Here is a 22,321-nt window from a genome sequence, read left to right on the forward strand (position 1 = left end):
ATATGTAAACTCCTTGACATAGTTCAAGATAAATCCTTCAATCTTACTACTCGAACTGTCCGTTTTAAATGAGTGTTAAACAGTAAGCAATAGATGCAAAAGCGGCAGTCCTTCCGGTGCACTCAGTGTCCGAATTCACTCACTCGTTTTCACTCACTCCTTCAAGTGGACTGAATGAGTGGACTAATGTAGGGAATAGTGAATGAGGGTATAGGGGGCGATTTCGGATACAGCCTAAGATCTGTAAAGTTGTGAAGTTAAAAATCTCAAACCCAAAGAGATAATCTTTATAAAAGTCTCAGCCATGCCTTACTAAAACGGCTCTTTCACACACGCCCCCGCATGGCGATTTGCATAACTCCTCCCAAATGTATACGCAAAGGAAAAAAGCCTAACTTATGTTCTGTAGTAATGTTGCAGCCGCAACCATGTTTCATTGCGAAAGTGAAAGTACTTTGTTTGGTCTTCCTAATAAGTACACAACTAGAAATCAGTGGTTAAGCTGTATTTACAACACAATTCCAGAAGAATTACAATGCAAATATTTGAGTATGTGCATCCCATTTTATGGAGGACTGTTTCCTGTAGTGATGGGATTTATGGCTCTTTGAGGGGATCCGGATCTTGGCGATCCGTTCCTTTCAAAGAGCCGTTCAAAAGAACGGCTCTTTTGGCTCTTTTTAAATATTTAGTCAGTTTTAAGAAGCCAGTTTGGGGGCATCTCAGTTTATCCTGGAAATAATCACTGGGAGGAATTATGAGGTGAGATTTGTAGTCAAATAATTAAAACTCAGATATCACACACCAATATCTGAGTTTGAATTATTCTGAAATATTTATTATTATTTCATTTGTTATGTGTGCACTATATTTCATAGGGTTGCACAACATCCCTCTGCTTAGACAGTGGCATCACTATTTTGGATTTACCTTTAGTACAAAGTATGTTGCTGCGTCCCAATTCGCATACTTATACTATGCCTTTAAAGTATGTACTCTTTTTGTGAAGAAAAAGTACATACTTTTGAGTATGTAGCAGAAAAGTAGGCAAGCTTTGGGACATACTACTTCGTCTGTTGCTTAGTTACCTAAATCCTGTCACTGTTTAAACTGCCTTGTCAGTTAATATCATCTACATTTCGTTTAATTTGATTTCCTACCGTATTAGAGAAAAATGAAGAGGCACATTCTTATACTAGTCTTTTATGCCGAGAACTTTGCTCGTGTTTGCATAATGATGCATTTAAAAGTTAATGACCAAACCTATCATTATAAAAGTTCATAATGTTGCTGCACATGAAATATACCATGGATAACATTATTTAAATATTATTTATTAGGTTACACATTGATTAGTTATCTCAAAAACCCCTTTCTCTACCTGTCCCTGGTAGCGCGTATCCGCCATGTTTGTAGTTTTTTTAAACAATTTTTATGCGTGTTTGTAGTTCTAATCGGATTCTCGTTCACCGCGCAATGTGTTGTGGGCAATATTAGCCGTTAGAGCGTGCATTGATCCGCACTTCGAATTCTTAAGTTAAGTAGTAGACCATCCGGGAATAATTTGTGTGCATCTGTGTGAAACACGCATAGGAAAAAAGAACGACAGAAAGAACGGCTCCCCCCCAGCCGCGACTCGGCTCCCATCGTTCATGTTTATGAGCCGTTCAAAAGAATCGGTTCGTTCGCGAACGTCACAACTCTAGTTTCCTGTACCTGGAAGAGTAGCCTACAAAGCTGGCTGTGCACACTATAAAGTGGGGCAATTCCAACCTTGCAGGGACAGTCTGGCTCATCTGGCTCACAGCCTCGTAGAAATCATTTTGTTGACGCCACTTTTTTTTCATGACGATAATGAGACGATGACGAGATAAAAATGGCTCGTTGATGACTAAAACATGACGAGACGTGTGTGAGTTTTCGTTGACGAGATGAGAATAGACGAAAATGTTAGTGGGTGGTCCGTCAGATGTTTAAAATGCATGACATTTCTGCTTATTGTGCATGCCAATTAAAACCGAAAAAGTATCTGCCACTATGGCAAGCCGTTTTAGCATTAAATACTCTTTGCCATACTAGTATGGCAAGCCGTTTTAGCATTCTGTCCTTGTTTGGTTACGCTCAACACGTCACATTGTTGTCACTCAGACAGACAGACGATTAACCATGATGGCGGCAGTTTGCACACAGGGTGGTCACAAACGGTGAGAGGACCTATGGGTCAAATATATGTCTTTTATGTCTAAAACCATTCCTTCATTATTGTAATTATTGGTGAAAATAGTCGATCCGGAAGCTCACATTGTGTTGAACTATAGATCTGCTATTTTCACAACTTATAAGTGACACTACCCAACAGCAAAATACTTACTGACCTACATTAATTTGTTAAAAGACTTTTTTCCCCTTTTTTTTGACTAAAACTAGACTAAAACCTTTTTGACTTTTCGTCGACTAAAATTGGACTAATACTATCACATATAGAAGTGACTAAAATTTGACTAAAACTAATAAGCATTTTACTCCAAAAGACTAAGACTAAGACTAAATCTAAGATGGTTGTCAAAAACAACACTGCTCGTAAGTAGGTTTTCATATACCGGCTATTCAAATGCGAGTTTTGAGCAGTGTATAGTAGTGCTGCTTGTTTGTCGTTTCTACGATCACAAATGCAGGGTGGTGTTATGTTTACACGGTGCAACTCAATGCGTAAAATGACAGTATGAGTTAGGGCTGTGCAATTAATCGAAATTCGGTTTCGATTTCGATTTCTGCTTCAAACGATCATGAAAATGCAGTAATCGAGATGAAACGATTATTGCGCCCCATTCTGCCGTTTTACCAGTGGTGCGCTTTCGCTCCTCCATAAAAGCCATATTTCACATGCAAATCAGCTAAATCATGTAAGGTGGCTTTCATAAAATGGGACGTGGTTGATTTATTAATGTTTCTTTGATGTTGTGTTTTTAATAGCACGTAAGAAAACTTGCGCTGTCCTTTGTTAATGTGCTCAGAGACGGAGCGGAACACAGACATGAAAGTTATCTTTTAGCTCAAAGTGCGCACCTAAACGGTCAAATACATGCAAAAATATTTCAAAATGAGGGGCTTGGTGATTATTCATGTAAACTCTTGTCAGTTATGTCTTAAATGAACATAAACAGTTGAGAATGAAAATCCGTGCGTAACAGTATAATTGGGTCCGTGTGGTTAAAGTGGCAACACATAATATTCCTTTTGGTGTCTCAGTGCCTAATATGAATAAAACGTAAAAATGAAGAGTGAAGACATTGTTTTATTTTACATTCAAATTCAATTTCTGTAGTATTGTTAGACTACTTTATTCAGTATTCAGTATTTTTAAAGCACTGTTTGTTTTATTTGTATCTTTTTCTAGCTGTATTGCTATCTTTAAATTAATCACTGTGTAAAGTTTTGGAGCCTGTCATAATCGTTTAAATAATCGTGATTACAATATTGACCAAAATAATCGTGATTATGATTTTTGCCAAAATCGAGCAGCCCTAGTATGAGTCATTATAATTAGTAGTAACTATGTCCTCACTGGATGCAACAAATGCCTAATTTATAATGGGTTTTATTGTTTTTGTCTCATCGTGTTGAGACACGCCATCACAACATGGTAATGGGCATAACATTTCCATCACACACTTGAGGTATTCGGCCAATCACAACGCACCGGATAACTGACTAATCAGAGAATGAGTTTTATAAAAATGTGCGTGTTTCAGAAAGGCGGGGCAGGAGGAGCAACAATAATGTACAGTATGTGGAAAATAAGTTTGTGAACACATTGCACTGAACCAAATACAAAATATTGTTCTTTTTAGCAACATCATATGGCCCCTTTAATAACAGCTTGTCTTCTTCCATAGATTAAGGCAGCAGAGGAGATCAGCAAGTCAAAGCCTTACCCAGAGGTTGCGAGTAAAACACATGAAGCCGAAGCAAATGAGGTGAGATTGATTTCTCTCAAAACCTCTGTTTACGCCCTTAATGTTTGATCTGCAGGTATGGGCCATCATGAAGGTTTGTTGACGTAATCTTCATAGTTATTGTTCTTTTCTTTGTTCCTTTGAATTGGAGGCCGAGGGCGGTGAACTGGAGGTACGAGTCTGTTGTGATGTTAGTGCCTGCTTTGCTTGGCTGTAGAATAATGGGTGTTTTGCATATTTGGTGTTGCGCAAGGACAGACTTGATGGTGGAGGTTGTCTTATCACGTCTCAACAATTAGGATTTAGCTCTGACACCCAGGTTGAGACATTAGTTAAGAATTTTACCTGCCGTAGTAACATTTTCTCTGGTCCTGAGATGAAATGTAAAAAATTTTTATTTGAAAAAGTTTTAAGTGTCAAAATACACTACTGTTCTTATGTTTGGAGTCAGTACTTCAGTATTACATGATCCTTCAGAAATCATTTTAATATGCTGGTTTGGTGCTTAAGATACACTGCCATTCAGAAGTTTGGAATCAGTAAGACTTGTAATGTTATAATTTATGCCTGTGATGCAAAGCTGAATTTTTATCAGACCGTACTCCAGTCTTAGGTGTCACATGATCAGAAATCATTCTAATATGTTAAGTTGAATATTTGATGAATAAAATATTAAAAAGAACAAATAGAATTCTTTTCTAACAATATAAGTCTTTACTCTTTTATTTTTTATCAAATTAACACATCCTTCCTGAATGAAAGTATTACATTTTTAATAGTAGACATTTGAATAGGAGTGGATATGAGAAGCAAGTACATTTTAAATAGACATTTTTATAGACAAATGAAGTGTCAGTATAACTATTCACAGGACCATTATCAAGCATAAATTCACAAAACTTCTGGACCTCCAGCATTTTGTACACAGAAGCTACATTTGATGTGTCTAGTGGAACAAAGTGTTCAAAATTAAAGTATATGGAAAAACAGCGTTTATACACAAAAACAGATGTTTTATGTCATAAGAGGCAGTATTTGTGCATTTATATTTTGTTGTAAAACACTGTAAATAAAAATAACCACAGAAAACAATGCATCACTTACTGGGATATTGCATTTCTAAAAGATGTTAACTTATGTGGAACTTTTTGTGCATAGGCAATAGAAAGCAAGATGCTTGCTTACATAATCCTGCTATTTTTTTTTTTTTTTTTTTTTAAGTCAGATGAACATCTTTGGTTACCTGGCTTCTCACAGTTTTTTTTTTTTTTTTTTTTTTTGTCTGTTTTAAGGGTTTGTTCAAAATTCCCAAGCCTAAGTGTTTTGCTTTAGCAAGTGCCCTTACAATACCCTCTGACTGTCTGAAATTGTAGCTTCATGTATTATTTCCTGACTATACTGTAGTTTTGTCACTTCATGTCCATGCGTCTTTGAAGCTTCAGTAGCTTAGATTTAAAGTAGTGAGCTTTTTGGATTTGGCTGGTGGCTGTAAGTGTACTATAAATATAAATGTTAAAGTCTTAAGGCTCTTTGTTGCCTTTTGTTTTGTCTTCATTCAGCCTACAGATCTCTCTGAAATCCAGGTAATTCCTGTTTGTCCCAAGCAAATCTGTTTTCTCCTGAATTTTTTTTATTGTCCCACTCAATGGTGATATTTCACCATATGTGTGCAACAACAACCCAGAAGAGGGTTTGCGTGTTTCTTGACTAATGTCAATTTAAGTGCTCCACAGGAGAGGAACTCCTAGTGAAAATACATGGAAACTAATGTCTTTCCTCATTCCTTTCAGGCTGAGAGTCCTTCTCGGATCCCAAGGCCCTCATCGGCTAAAGGACAGCGGCGGTGGCCCAAAACAGGAGGTCAAGGTGCTGAACGTGTCTTTCTTAACAGACTATTAATTATTGATGTTCTGTGCAGTAATGCATTTTGCATGTCCATCTTAATCTGTTTAGTTGTTACTAGCAGCACAGCAGATTTAATGTGATTAGCCTTAAATGATTACATGAATTGTTTATCTCTCTTTCAGACGAGACTGACAGTGAAGGAGGTGAGTGTTGTTCTCTTCAGTAAACACCCCTTAGAAGATCCAAAATTTAGTTTTTGCTACACCTGCCAATGGTTAGTGAAAATGTACTATCCATAGGTATTTTTAAACTATTTGCAATTTGATAATTAAACTTGAATTGTGTTGTCATAACTGTGCATTGTTAGAATTGCATATTAAAGAATTTCCTACAAACTGGCAAGTAACATTATTTTATATATTCACCAGTGCTATTTTTTCTCGCATTTGGTGTTTGCAGAGTGTTAAAGAATTAGTTAACTTCCAATAATGAAGGAATGTTTTAAAACATAAAAGACAAACAAGGATGGAATGCTAAAACGGCTTGCCATAGTAGTATGGCAAAGAGTATTTAATGCTAAAACGGCTTGCCATAGCGGCAGATATTTTTCGGTTTTAATTGGCATGCACAATAAGCAGAAATGTCATGCATTTTAAACGCCTGACGGACCACCCACTAACATTTTCGTCTATTCTCGTCTCATCAACGAAAACTCACACACGTCTCGTCATGTTTTAGTCATCAACGAGCCATTTTTATCTCGTCAACGTCTTGTTATCGTCATGGAAAAAAGTGGCGTCAACGAAATGATTTCGTCATCGTCGACGAAAACAACACTGCTTCCAGAATAAAAAATGTCCTCATAATTTTCTCACCCCCATGTCTTTTTTTCTTCAGTCAAAAAGAAATTAAGGTTTTTGAGGAAAACATTCAAGGATTTTTCTCCATATAGTGGGCTTCAATGGTGCCCAATGGGTTGAAGGTCCAAATTTCAGTTTCAGTGCAGCTTTAAAGGGCTCTACACGATCCCAGCCAAGGAACAAGGGTCTTATCTTGCAAAACAAGAGATGCCCTCAACTAAAGATTTATCTGGTCGACTAGTATTCGTTCATTTAAAGTATTAGGCGACTATTAGTTGCACGTTTTTTAATCTAGTGAAACGATCAACCATTTAAAAAAAATAAAAATTTTATATTTTTTTTAACCACTGATGCTCATCTTGCACTAGCTAAATCTCAAGCATTGCAAAATCATGCACACGTGACGTAGGTGGAAGTACCGACCCAGTGTTTACAAAGCGAACATGCAAAGAAAGTCAGACGCCCTTTACAAAAAAAGATAAGACAACGATGTCAGACAGTTTTGAAGTTGGAGGAGAAAATGAGACAGAGTTTTTTGGCCTACCCTAACTTTTTGAACTGAAGTATACAGACGAAGAACTAACCGTGCGTGACTTTTTCAACGTGATTACGCAATGCGAGAAGACGCACATGCTGAGCATTTAAGGTTAAAAAGTATATAATTTTTTTTTTTTTTTTTTTGTTTGTTTGTTTTATAGAAAATGTCAGATGGTTTTGCTAAGACCCTTATTCCTCAGCTGGGATTGTGTAGAGCCCTTTGAAGCTGCAGTGAAACTGCAATTTGGACCTTCAACCCGTTGGTTCCCATTGAAGTCCACTATATGGAGAAAAATCCTGGAATGTTTTCCTCAAAAACCTTAATTTCTTTTTTACTGAAGAAAGAAAGACATGAACATCGTGGATGACATAGGGGTTAGTAAATGATCAGGAACACCTCTACTGTTGGCAGGAAAAAAACAGCTAAATATATAGGATTTCCTTGATTCAAAAATGTATTTCTGTATACATCTATTCCAGTAATTTTATTTCTTCCAGAAGGGGAAGCCCCTTCAGCAGAGAAAGCAGTCCTCATTGAGAATGGAGACACAACGGATTCTGTGCCACCTCAAACAACACACAGGTTTGTGCTTTCTTTATTTTTTCTCTCTTAATTAGTGGTAATGATCCCATAAGTGTGTTGATTCAAAGATAGAAAAATGGCTACGTTTCTGTCCAATGATAACAAAGTAAGCCATTGTGATAATGTGCTGAGGTGTTTGTGGGTGGATGGAGTGTATCATATATGCCCCCATGAGAGATTGCCTGGCAGTGGAAGCCACTGATGCAAATCCCTTGCTTTCTCTGCACTGTACCGCAAGATCTAACCACAAGATATCACTCTCATCCAGATCATTACTCTTAGTTCTCAAGAGTGTTTTTGTAAGCATTTGTCCATATAGGAACTTTCTGTTACTTAAACTCCCCACGCATAAAATCGCATGCATACTTTACAAAAAGTGCCTGGGTATTTCCTGTGTGAACGTATTTGTTCTTCTTTTGTTTGAATGTTTATGTGAGTAGACGATTACCACGGCCCAGCAGCGCTCGACCGGCAGCCCCCCGCGTTAAACGACAGGAGAGCTACGCTGATGTGACTCCAGCAGAGAGGTGAGAGATCTTGCTCATCAGGCTCTCAGTTTCTCACTTTATATTGAAGGAGTAAGCCACAAGTAGGCTGTGTTACAGTTTGTGCTAAGGATATACATTACCATTCAGAGTTTGGGCATGGTAAAAATTTTCTATGTTTTAGAAAGAAGTCTCTTATTTTCACCCAGGCTTGATTTATTTGATCAAAAATACAGTTATAACTGTAATATTGTGAAATATTATTACAATTTAAAATAATTATGTTTTCAATGTCGCACGATCCTACAGGAATCATTTTTTAAAATGAATTTTTTAAATGAGTAATTCAGTTTTAATTTCTTAGTATTTTCAATGTTGAAAACAGTTGTGCTGCTTAAGCGATCAGTTCACTTCCAGAATACAAAATATTCTGATAATTATTCACCCCCATGGCATCCAAGATGTTCATGTCTTTTTCTTTAGTGAAAAAGAAATTAAGGTTTTTTGAGGAAAACATTCCAGGATTTTTCTCCATATAGTGGACTTCAATGAGAGTCAACGGGTTGAAGGTCCAAATTGCAGTTACAATGCAGCTTCAAAGGGCTAAACATGATCCCACCCGAGGAAGAAGAGTCTTATCTAGCAAAACTAGCGCTGTCATCGACTAAAGATTTATCTGCTCAACTAGTAGTTGTTCTTTTTAAGCATTAGTCGATTATTAGTCGCACGTTTTTTAATAAACCACATAAATCATAATAATGAGCATTTAACTGTCTACATAGCCTAATAAGCGCTCAAACTCACGCAAAAAAGCTTCCCACAGTGCATTTCACTCTATAAAGACTTTTCATGTCTGTAAGGCAAGTATACAGTTTTGAAGTTTCACGCATAAGTTAACAGAGGCAGAGACGGCAGAAAGCACATCCTGTTTGCTTTCATTATTTTACAAAAGCACAACGTTTCGTTGTCATTATGAGTGCACACAAATAACCTTAGTCTTAACAGATTCAAAGGATGAATTACTTTCTGTATATATATGACCAAAAATTGAGTATTTTAAGAGCAAGTGATCACACCGGCGCCTCCATCTGTCATGCGGTGAGTACAGAAGCTTAAATAGCGCACATTTTTCTAGGTTAATATTAGATTGAGCGGCCATGTAAAATTGCTACTACTTACATATTTCAGATGAAAAGCCATATTTGAGGGCGATTGAATGACAAATGAGCATTTGGATATCCTGCCCGATGTACTATATTACAACATAGACCAGCCATCAACGATCTGTCTGTCGCGGACTGCGTGACTTTGCCACTTCCTGTGCAATTCGTTTTTTAGTTTTAGTTTTAGTTTTTGTTCAATCAGGTCTCTTCTCATCAACTATTAGGGGGCAGCCCTAAGCAAAACGATCAGTCATTTAAAAAAAAATAAAAAATACAAATTAATTTATTTTTAACTACAAATGCTTATCTTGTACTAGCTCTGTGATGCGCGTCCGTGACTGTGTACTCCAGTTTAAAAAGTTTAGGGTAAAGCGAAATACTCCATCTCATTTTCTCCTCCAACTTCTAAAATCATCCAGCAACGTTGTTTTCCGTTTTTTGGTGAAGGGCATTTGACTTTGTTTGCCGTTCGCTTTGTAAACACTGGGTCAGTACCACAAATGCTAGGGCAAGACCAGTACTTGTGGTTGTGGAAGTATATATATATATTTCATTTTTTAAGAAAATGACAGGTCGTTTCGCTACATAAGACCCTTATTCCTCAGCTGGAATTGTGAATAGCCTTTTGAAGCTGCAATGAAACTGCAATTTGGGCCTTCAACCTGTTGTCTCCCTTTGAAGTCCACAATATGAAGTAAAATCCTGGAATGTTTTCCTCAAAAACCTTAATTTCTTTTTGACTGAAGAAAGAAAGACATGAGCATCTTGGATTACATGGGGGTAAGTAAATTATCAGGAGATTTCTATTCTGGAAGTGAACTAATCCTTTAAAAGATATCATTGTTCAGTAAAAAGTAATTGTAAAAAGATGTATTTAAGCATAACTGGGTTTTTCTCAGGCTTGGCAGTGGCAAGACCCCTGCGACTGTCATTTTGGATGGTAAGAAGCTCTCTGAAGATGAGGATGATGAAGATGGGCAATTTGTGGTGGAGGAGGCAGCTGTTCCTCAGCCTGACATACCTGAAATTGAGGTAGTGTAGATGCACTATATGCATATGTAGTATTCAGATTAAAAAAACAGCATGATTTGGACTAATTGACTTGTGTTTCATTACAGCGTAATTCACTTGAACTGCAAGGGAATGAGAAACATGGTGAGCCATGTGCTTTAATAATTCATTCTGAAATGGAAATTCTGGTATAAATGATGAACTATGTGAATTAATCATTTAATTATTTGTTCATAGGTGGACTTGTGAAAAAAATCCTAGAGACAAAGAAAGACTATGAATCATCTCCATCCACAAAGTCTAAAGACCAGGTATGATACTATCTTGTGTTCACATTATTACCGCTAGGTGGCAGTGCTATTCCATCTTACAGGGCCACTTTTTGTTTTTCACAACAAAATTCCAGTAACATGAGTAAAAGCGTTTCAAAATCTCTTCATCAAGGGAATCAGCATTCTTTTGTGCTCTACAATACCTCAGGGACGCCTGACCCAATGCACCATCAGTTTACTAAAGAAAGCAACTTTGCAAATGGAGTGGAGAAATGTAATTGCGGTCCCTCAGAGCCACTGAAGTGTAATTTTCTTCAACGGAGCTTAAATAATTAGGGCAAAACAAGCATGATGGCACCATTCATGCTGTTGTGATATTTAACACAGGTAACTACTGTGGCCTGTTTATTTGTGAATTTTGTTGGTTTTAGTGGCTTGGAGTTAGAGCTTGCTTGTGAATTAGTTTTAGCTCTGAGTTGTTTTACGGTTAAAATTTTTGGGGGATTTTATCTGATGGCCTTGATCCTTTGGCCCATGAGGGTATACAGATTCATCAATGGAATATGTATTATTATTAAGATAGTCTTTCATTTCCAAAAAGCAATAAAACCAATTTCACTCTTCGGGCACAGTTTCAGTGTACTTTATACAATGTACGTTCCTTCTCTGGCCAAAACATTTGTGGGACGATTTTTCAGGACTGCTGAAATATGAATGTCAATCCAAGGTGGCACTTTAGCGATGTCTTCCCATATTGTTTTGGTTGAATTGGGCTGTATGTGAGCCATTAAAGCTGAGTTTCAAATCAAAATTGGTTTGATTTTGAGTTTTGAAGGCATCCTGTCCATGTCCTGGTGCAAGTGGCCATCTGCACTGGGTGGTCCACATTAGCCGGAACGGATGCTCCGGTCTATCTGTCCGTCACTGGCTGTAGGCCTGATGGATGCAGTGTTTGGTGGTGGCCTTCATGCAGAACCCCCATCCTTTCACCTCGACTTCCTACCTTAGTCACATAATGCTTAAAGAGTGAGTCGGCAAGTGGGGACAAATAGGGATGGGAATTGTAAGACATATTGAGATTTCTTGTAACAATTCTAGTTTGTTAGTGATTCATTAAATGATTTGAGGCAGAAAATATTTAATTTTTATTTCATACTTTTCTTAGTCTTTGTCTTTGTTTCTAAATAAAATTTCAGACTTCCAACAACAACAATAAAAAATTATAATTATATTAAAGGGAAAGTTCACCCAAAAATGAAAATTCTGTCATTAAAGGATTAGTTCACTTTCAGAACAAAAAAGTACAGATAATGTACTCACTCCCTTGTCATCCAAGATGTCTTTCTTTCTTCAGTCGTAAAGAAATTACCGTAAATCCTCTAATATTGGCCTGTATTCCATTAGCGGCCCGGTCTCCAACATTGGCCGGTCTTGCTGTCAGCTGAGGTAAATAATGGCCGGTCTCTAATAGCGGCCGGGGCTATTATTAGAAACAACGTTTGTCTGGGCAGCAGAGTATGTGAGCGGAGCGGTGTAATTTTGAATGGAGGGAGGAGCGGATTTTTGAAAAGTAGGAGCGTCGTGGTTTTCACTGCTCCAAGAGCGCTCCACCACCGCTCCATCACGAGTACAATTCATACCAACGGTCCGTAATATAACTGCATAATAAGCAAGAATTCATATGTTAAACATGTTTAGCTAGCTTGATAGAGATGGATCACTCAAATCAGAAATAATGTGAAGGCTGTGATGACGGCAATGGACATGAGCGGTAAATTATAGTTCACAAGGAATTAGTTTGTTCCTTCTAGATAATGAATATTTTCAGGTGAAAGCATGATTTAAACAGGTACAACACTTATTCACACGTAATCGCTCTGTCGATAATGCATTAAAGCAAATGTAATGGTATCTGATTTAGAATAAACAGACATCTGTAAGAAATGCAGCGATCCATAAGTAAAATAACTGACGAAAATGTATTTTTATTTTCATTACAAACTTTGCACGTAGGGCTGGGCGGTATACCTTTTCATACCGAATACCGGTGTTTTTTTTTTTAATGATATTCATTTTTCATATACCCCAATACCGGTGAGTGTGTGCGTACAAAGCGCTGGGAACACGTATGTTGACGCAAACAGAAACCGCAGCTTGCACGTGCTTGTCTGAAGCAACACATCTGAGGTGTGGACGTATTTCAGTATATCTGAGAAAGACCCAGGGTTAGCGATTTGTAAAACTTGTAATGCCGAAATTTCAAGAGGGGGTGCGTCTGCAGTGATGAGAGCAGAGATCGGCGCATTGTGCGCAGACAGATGTAGCTTTCAGTGAGAGAAAAACAATGGCTTTACGTTGGTGTTACGTCGCAATATTTTAAAGATATGTCTTTTCTATATACTGTATTTTTATTAATATTTATGTTTTAAAGCCAATGCAACGTGGAAACTGATCAATATGTTAAAGTGAAAGTAAAAACTGACTTTCAGCATCTGATGTGCATTCTTTCAGACAATGAGAGACGATTATACTTCATATGCTGATATTAATTTAGTCCCTTAATATTTTTCTTGTGCCCCGAACATGGTGGGAAAAAAAATAAAAAAGAAACGTATTTTGTGTAAGGTTTGTTTTTGAAAGCCTTAAATAAAGCTCTTAATTTTCATTGATGACTGCAGTGTTATTAGGGGGTTATGAAAGTCATAATTATGATTTCAGGTGGTCTAAAATGTGGGGACTGAAAGACAAGAATTGCGATGAAACTTCAAAAGGCTATCCATTGAATAAATATGAGCGCTGCACGTTTCAAAATCATTTGTTGCGCTACTTTGTATACTACCATTCTGACAGCGCCTCCTGCTGGAAGAGAAACGCGTAGACTTGTAAATGTGAACTTGTGAACAATGCACAATAAAGTGTTGTGTATTTTGACTGCAAATCATGAATTCTGATTTCTTCACCTCATTACAATTATGAGTGCCACTGTCACTTCTTTGTGAACAGCAGCATTTTGTGAGACCAATCAAACCTGGGTTAATACTAGTCCGGTCAATGTAAGCCAATATACTGCAGTAATTATTCTCTAATTTATTAGGAAATGTGGTTAACACCAAGTCATGCATGAAAAAAAAAAAAAACCGTCATATACCGTGATACCGTATAATTTTGAAAAATACCGTGATATAAATTTTTGGTCATACCGCCCAGCTCTATTTGCACGGCATAAAGCAGCAGTTATACTCTTTTAATGCTGACAATGTTATTAGCTTTGAATTTGGTAGGAACAAACTTTGCACACTAAACACCAAACTCTCCTGTTACTTTATTTTTGTATTTTTTATTTTAATATGGGACCGTTATATTTCAAACATTATTTCTTTTTTTTGACGCGGAGCGGTGTTTCTGATATCAGTGAGCGAGGTGTGGAGCGGGAGCGGGAAATTATGAACCCGGAGCTGAGCTGGAGTGATTATTAAATGCGCCGAGTATTTTATAGGTTCAAATAGACACAAAATCTCATTTTTTTTTTATTCTACTGGTAGTTTGTTTTGCTCAAATAGAAATTGAGGCCTGCCTCTAATTCTGGCCTCCTTCTAATAAAGGCCTGGACCGCGATGCGCTTGAGTAAAATAAAGGCCCGGGCCTGTGTTAGGGGATTTACGGGTATGTTTTTTTTGAGGAAAACCTTTTAGGATTTCTCTCAATATAATAGATATGTATGGCGCCCCCAAATTTGAAAATCCAAAATGTAGTTTAAATACAACTTTAAGGGTCTCTAAATGATCCCAGCTGAGGAAGAAGGGTCTTATCTAGCAAAACAGTCGTTTAATTTCTAAACAAACTGACAATTTGTTATACTTTTTAATCTCAAATGCTCATCCTCTCTCATCTCTGCGATTTGCATGCGTAGTCTGTGTAATCCGGGTCAATATAGTTAGGGTATGTTAAAAAACTCTTAACACAGGAACAAGACAGATGACAGTGAATAAATGGCAAAACCATGTAACTGGCATTACTTCTTTGAGAAAGTAAAGGAGATATTTTGTTGAACATTTAAAAGTAATGCATTGTAATGCAAATAAATGCTGTTCTTTTGTACTTTCTATTTAAAAAAGAATCATGAAAAAAAGATGATTTCCACAAAAACCGTTATGTGGCACAACTGTTTGCAACTTTAATAATAAGAAATGTATCTTGAGCAGCTAATCAGCGTATTAGAATGATTTCTGAAGGATCATGTGACACTGAAGACTGGATCAGTGATGCTGAAAATTCAGCTTTGCATCACAGAAATGAAATACTTTTTAAAATAAATTAAAATAGAAAACAGTGATTTTTAAATTTTAATATTATTTCAAAATATTACTGTATTTTTTATTAAATTAATGCAGCCTTGGTGAGCATAATGGGCCTATTTAACAAAAACATTACAAAATCCTACCGAATCTGAAATTTCTAACACTTTTGTACAGGATATGAAGGTTTTATTACCTCATATTAATTCAAAAGTTTAAATTAAAAATGAGAAGTTCTTATATATGTAATTTCTTCTCTATATGATGAAAGTAATGAGCAATGTCAAGTAGGTTTGATGTTGAAACTGAAGAGGCACATCTTTTTGGAGCATTATATGGAATAGAGCAATCTTAAGCTTTTCTCCGTATGTGTTGCACGGAAGAAAGAAAGCGATACAGGTTTGAAATGACATGAAATGTTCATAAAAGTATCATTCAGTTGCAGTTTTCTCTTTCATAGAGCATGAGCTCTGTGTGCTTCGGTGCTGGCGCGATCCCGATTGGTGTTTAACCTTAGCCGCACACAGTGAGCTGCTCCCAGCTGGCCCTTACAGCCAGCGCTTCTCCCTCCTGTGTTCTTGATTTCAAAACAATCAGACTGGATTTCCTTTCAATCCCAAATAATCAAATTAGATTTCCCCCATCAAACGCAGGCCAACTCCGGACTGGAATCTGAGCGCTGCTGGCCGCGCTCTCCTAATTGACTTAATTTAGCCTCATCAGCTCTCTAAATTCTCCATCTTAATTGCGGTGTATGAAATGGGTGTGTTTTCAGGGCAATACATGTTAACCCGGCACACTGCACCTCTCCTGTCTAGTCAGCTGTATTTGAAAAAAAAAAAAATCTGTAATGACTTCCTTCCTGACATGAAAGGGGGGTGAAGGTCGGTGCAATAAAGCGGCTGCTCTCCTGTAATCACGGTGTAACATCCAGGGTTAAAAATGTAAATATTGAGCTTCCTTGTCCTCCCCGATAGGTTTGAAGTTACAGCGCTCATAACTCATTCTACAAATATGAGCTTTCGCTCTCAGATCTCTACAGGATTTTGAGTTTACGGAGATCCCCACATCAAGTACGTATGACTTAATCTCCTCGGAACGACCACAGAATTTAGAGTTTTGACTATTTAGTCATTTCAAAGGTGAAACTGAGCCTGTGACTCATTCTGTGGCTTTATTAGCTTGAGCTTTCCGTTCCGCTTCGTAAGAAAAGATTTACCTCGCCAGGGTCGACAGAACTTCATTTATTAAAATCTGCTAGACCGTTGTTTTATATATTACGAGGGGCCGTTTCACCATCACGGTGCATTTTGCTGAAGAATTTGCTGTACATTTTGCAGCTGACCTTTGTTGTGACCCTTCAGATCACGTGTATGTTATTCTAAGATACTTCTTGTAGGGCGTCTTTTTTTGTTTTGAGAGTATTGGCCCCTGACAGCAGCTGCGTTTTCATAAGCATTTTTTCCCCCTTTCCTTTTCCCTCTTTTGCGCCATCAAATTAGCCTGATGAAGGTTTGCAATGTATAAATAAACCCCATGGCACACAAATGGATGGTTGTTGAGTGAACGCCACGCCAGCTCGCGCTCTGCAGAACAGGCAGGAAAATAAATAGTCATCCCTTCAGGCCCGTGTCTTTGTAAACATCTACCTTTTTGTTGGAAATGTAAAGGAAATGACTCTTGTTGCATTCTCAACATTTTGCCCTCACCGAGAGACGATTGACATCTCTGTGGAATGACCCCCGAGGTTACGGTGAAATACCACGGTATGGGTCTCTGAAGTCTGATAGCATAATTGGTTGCGTTTTAACCTATTATTTCAGTCCTACCGCTGTCTGGTTCTCATAAGCCGAACTGTCATACATTGCGGTTCTGTGGTGATCCGCTTAGCACGCAAGTGCAGGACGGTGATCTCAGCGGTGACCCCCACGGGGCCGAACTGACCCTTCCATCCTGTGTACATGACTCTGCCTCTCTGCACTTCACTTCATCCCAGCTATTTTTATGATGTTGCTGGATGGGGCCCATGTTTTCCCCAAGGAGGAAACCCTTAAACATTGCTAAACAATTAATCTTTACCCTTTGAGTCAGTGTTGGACTCAAAGACCCACCATGGTGTTTTATTATACCAGTAGCAGGCTGTCTAAAAAGGACACTGAAGCCACTGGCCAGGTTTAATTTTTTAACCATGTAGTTTTTCTGTAAAGAATATTTGTGCATTTTGGACGTTTTAAGCTGATGAATGCAACAGCATTTTTAGCATGTGAAGTTAAAAGTTAGTTTTGATTCACATGTGGAATATTTATAAAGGTGTAAAAAACTGTAGCCAATCAGAATGTAGGGTACAAGCCAACATACCATTGTAACCAGTCCAAAGTTTTTTTTTAATTGTTTATTGATGTCACTTTCAGGTGATCAGGTAGTCATTTCCTTCCCAACTAAAGACTGATCAAAAGGTTTATGAATGCAAAATAGGAGTGAAAACGACAAACTGGTCGAAATGTTGCATTTTTGAATATTGGTTCTGAATATCATTTTTACCAATTAAAACTATGAACTGGTTGGTAATGTGGTGCATTTTTGAATATCAGTTTACCAGTTGAAACCATAAACTGGTTAAAATATGGTACATTTTCGAATATCGGTTCTGAATATCATTTCTACCAGTTAAAATGATAAACTGATGGAAATTTGGTACATTTTTGAATATCATTTCTACCAGTTAAAACCATAAACTGGTAGAAACATGGTACATTTTTGAATATCGGTTCTGAATATTGTTTCTACCAGTTAAAATAAACTAGTAGAAATATGGTAATTTTTCAAATATAGCTTCTGAATATCGTTTCTGCCCATTAAATTGAAAAATTGGTAGACAAATGGTACATTTTCGAATATTGGTTCTGAATATTTTTACTACCAGTTAAAGGGATAGTTCACCCAAAAATAAAAATTTGATGTTTATCTGCTTACCTCCAGGGCATCCAAGATGTAGGTGACTTTGTTTCTTCAGCAGCACACAAACAAAGATTTTTTTACTTTTAAAGGTCTGGTGCCCATCCACTGCCATTATTTGGCTGGCAGACTGCACCGGTTTTCGGCAAAAATCTTTGTTTGTGTTCTGCTGAAGAAACAAAATCACCTACATCTTGGATGCCCTGGGGGTAAGCAGATAAACATAAAATTTTCATTTTTGGGTAAACTATCCCTTTTAAAAAAAAAAAAAAAACTAGTAGAAATATGTTACTTTTTCAAATATCGGTTCTAAATATTGCTTCTACCAGTTAAAACCATAAACTGGTAAAAATGTAAAATTTTCGAATATCAGTTCTGAATATCGTTTCTGCCTGTTAAATAGAATAACTGGTAGAAATATGGTACGTTTTCGAATATCAGTTTTAAATATCGTTTCTACCCATTAAAACAATAAACTGGTAAAAATATGGTACCCTGATGAATATCAGTTTTGAATATCGTTTCTGTCCATTAAAATGATAAACTGCTAAAAATATGGTACTTTTTCAAATATCAGCTCTGAATACCATTTCTGCCCATTAAAATGATAAATTGGTAAAAAAAAAAAATGGTACATTTTCAAAAATCGTTTTTACCTGTTAAAACAATAAACTGTTGGAAATATGGTACAATTTTGATTATCGGTTCTGAGTATTGTTTCGATTAGTTAAAACCACAAACTGGTGAAAATATGGTATGTTTGCGAATATTGGTTCTGAATATAATTTCTACCATTTAAAATTATAAACTGGAATTTCGAATGTTGTTTCTGTCTACTGAGTTGTCCTCATGGATTAAAGTTCTCCGTCGCTGCGACGGATTTCCGTTACCTGCAACAAGTCTATGACGGATTTCCGTCAGTAGAGAATATGAGGGGAAAAGAAACGTGCATATATAAACGTATACGTTGTTCTGACGGCAAACCAAAAAATCATCTCGGCCGCGGCTGCAGCTTCTCAGTGACAACATAGTGACGCCGCTGACATCATTCACAGTTAGTTATTTAGCAGAAAACAGAGCAGAACTAGAATTTCGGCGCGGGTATTAATACACATTGGAATCTATCATTTGCACGTGCTTTTGAGTCCTGCTTATTAAAAGTGAAAGAGAGACTCATTTGCGCGCTCTCTTATAGATCATTGTCTGTGCACCCACAGAACGCGAAAAGGAGAGTGACAGATTTAAACAATTATTAAGGGAGTAAGCAAATGTAATATTGATTTAATACAACAGTTCAATAACAAGAAAATATAAAATGACTTGCGTTGTCTGACTATATCTCTATTGCCTGATTTTACTCTATTTCTTTAAATGAAAATATTTCTAAATAAGTAACAGCTCAGCCGCTGCGCATCTCTAAAAGCAAAACAGCGGTGTTTCATTCATGAATGAAAGCGCGTTTTGAACTAATCTTAAGTTCATGATTATCCACAAAGACAGTCACTTGCTTCGTTCCAGAATGAATCAGCCGTTCAAACGAATCATTTGTCTTACTGCCACCTGCTGGTGGATTTAGTGTCATTGTAACGTATACTTAGTTATTTAAAACGTAATATTTCTATATTAAAAATGTATATTTAAAACATTTATCTCAACATGAATTTATTATGCCACCTCTGAGCCTCATTTAATGTCTGAAATTGCACCTACAATCAAAGACTATAGAATACCCTTAAAGGCCTTTAATAGCCTTAAAGGGACTTTGCTACAAGCCACTTTTGTGTTCCTTTGTGCCCCCTCTGTAGTATTTTTTATTCATACTAATTTTATATGATTGGTAATTTAGTTGTCTTATTCTGCTATTATATTGTTTTAATTAGAAATTTAAAAAATAAAATATAATAAATACTTTTTTTAATTTGACAGATAATGACATTTAATAAAAATTAAAACAATACCATTACAAAGGTAAAAAGAAACTGCCACTGTAAATCACATTATTGAGTCAATTATCACCTCAAGGTTAATTTTTTATCAGAATTTTTTATTATTGATCAGAAGATGCTTCAACATGTTTTAAATTAGTAGGACACGCACTATAAGAAGGAAAAAAACTGCTAATAAAGTGGGTGTGTGACAGGTATGGCTGTAGAATGGTGTTTGGTAAAGATTTTTTGGAGGAAAAATTTTCAGTCAGAAGATTTTTTTTTTTTTTTGCTTTAATCCATGTGTCCTCTCGGGCTGCACGCTAAAACAAATGCAATGTTAGTGTAGTCTAATTCATAAACAAATCGTTAATTTAAGCAGTTTCTTTTAAATCGTTTTCACTCATGTTGCGGGTTTGAATTACTATGACAAATAACTGAATTCATTAAAACAGTTACTAAATCAACATTTGACTCGCGTAACTGCAAGTTATTGTTCCTTTCAGTGATATCCGTTTCGAAATTAAGCAAATTTTTGCTAAAGGCATATGAAACCGTATGCATTTATTTATGAAGGTGTCTCTTTGCAGTGTTCTTGACTATTCAAAACTATTCCAAAAAAATTTAATCTAGGACATTTTTAATAGCCATTTCTTTAGAATAAAAATGTATGTTGTGATTAAAAATGTATAGGTATTTGACAAATATTGTGGTATTACTTTTTGTTTATCGCCCCATATCCTAATGAAAACCATGTCAGTTTTCGCTTCTTGAAGATGACGTGTGTGATTTCTGTGCCATTAGAAGCACCTAACTAAACTGCAGTATGTTTTAAGCAGTGAGTTTAGTGAAAAAACTACCTGTCTGTCCAAGCAGTGATGGATGAGCAGAATGTTCATCATTATTTGTCCAATTCTATTTGATGCTGCTAATGGCGAGTAAGTGACTCATTCATTTTTAAAGTTTGCAATACTTGTTCTAACCACAAATTAACAAGGAAAAACTTCAAGTTTGTACTAATGTAAGTCCAGCTTATCTCATGAATCATGTTTGAACTGAACATCTCAGATCCACAGAACCGTGACACAACACCACAGCGGCAAAGTGGATGTTTCTCAAGTTTATCATTCTCAGGAGCACTGCAAGACTCTGATTTTCCTTGCCAGAGCTCTAATTTGAACAGCACTGCTCTGCTTCTTTTCCTAGTTCTTTATTAGCACTCTATAAATCATGCATTTTGCATGCATTTCTTCATTAAGCAAATTGGGCTTGCAGCTGAAGGCACAGATCCACATAGCGAAGTAATGAGGCGTCGTGGTGGTGCAAGAGGCTTCGGCCTGATGCATCAGTGTCTCTGGAAGCCACCTGCCCCAGGCACACCGGCTCCACGTCCCACTTGTGTCACTGTCTGAGATAATGGGAAAACCTGTCCTCAGCTGCCTCGTGCAAAACAAATATTTTTCTTGGGTCCAGAGAAGAGAGGGGAAAATGAGAGCCCCTATAAACGATTGATTTATGTCCTCTGAGACAGAAAGCTGGAGTTTTTCTTTTCTTTTCGACTGCGGGGTGAGGTGCAGGAGGACGGCAAACAGAGCGAATACGGCCAGGCCTTCGCGCTCCACGAACAGTGGGCCGAATGTGCTGGCCGGTGTTTGTGTAGAGGGGGTGTTTAGGGGCCAGGGAAACCACCCACATTGCAGACAACTATTAGACGTTTCAATCCGAACACTCTTGTAAACCACAGAGAGAGAGAGAGGGGGGAAAAAATTGAGTTAGTCTTTCTTCTCACGTTTGTTAGAGTTCTAGAGCAAAGTGGCATAGTTAACCTTTGATGTGTTTGTAATATAGTTACCGAACAGAGATGATTAGAGGCCGACTCTTTATGAAAATATTTTCAGATTTCAAATCCTAATAGCGTTTGACCAACTGCATATCTGTGTAGGACTAGGTGTGCAAGTTTTGTATATTATATAAATAAAATAATATTAAATAAGTAATAGTTATATAAAAAAAATAACATACAGTTGAAGTCAAAAGTTTACGTAGAATCTGCTAAATGTGAATTATTTTACCAAAATAAGAGGGATCATACATTTACATATAGTCCACAAGAGAAAATAATAGTTGAATTTATAAAAATGACCCTGTTCAAAAGTTGACATACACTTTATTGTTACCTGAATGATCCACAGCTGTGTTTTTTTGTTTAGTGATTGTTGTTGCATTAAGAGCGGGGGTGAAAAGTTTTTCAATTGGAAGATCAAGGTAAATTTAACTTATTTTTTCTTCTGGAAAACATGTATCTTCTGTAGCTTCTATAGCGTAGTACTAAATAATAATAATAAAAAAGTACTCATCTTCATTCTGTTCAAAAGTTTTCACCCCTGCTCTTAATGCATTTTGTTTCCTTCTGAAGCATCAGTGAACATTTGAA

General features: G+C 36.9%; 1 protein-coding gene across 1 annotated transcript in view; it reads left to right on the forward strand.

The window, feature by feature from the left end:
- traf3ip1 (TNF receptor-associated factor 3 interacting protein 1) overlaps positions 1 to 22,321 on the forward strand; it is a 47,863-nt gene that overhangs the window by 14,913 nt on the left and 10,629 nt on the right. The window contains exons 6-13 of the mRNA XM_073846243.1: positions 3,897 to 3,977; positions 5,747 to 5,822; positions 5,984 to 6,004; positions 7,697 to 7,781; positions 8,222 to 8,308; positions 10,329 to 10,461; positions 10,548 to 10,584; positions 10,678 to 10,751. Coding sequence (XP_073702344.1) covers positions 3,897 to 3,977; positions 5,747 to 5,822; positions 5,984 to 6,004; positions 7,697 to 7,781; positions 8,222 to 8,308; positions 10,329 to 10,461; positions 10,548 to 10,584; positions 10,678 to 10,751 — 594 coding nt within the window. The remainder of the gene's footprint in view (positions 1 to 3,896; positions 3,978 to 5,746; positions 5,823 to 5,983; positions 6,005 to 7,696; positions 7,782 to 8,221; positions 8,309 to 10,328; positions 10,462 to 10,547; positions 10,585 to 10,677; positions 10,752 to 22,321) is intronic.

This window comes from Garra rufa, chromosome 8, assembly GCF_049309525.1.
Source record: "Garra rufa chromosome 8, GarRuf1.0, whole genome shotgun sequence".
In the NCBI taxonomy this organism is placed as follows: domain Eukaryota; kingdom Metazoa; phylum Chordata; class Actinopteri; order Cypriniformes; family Cyprinidae; genus Garra; species Garra rufa.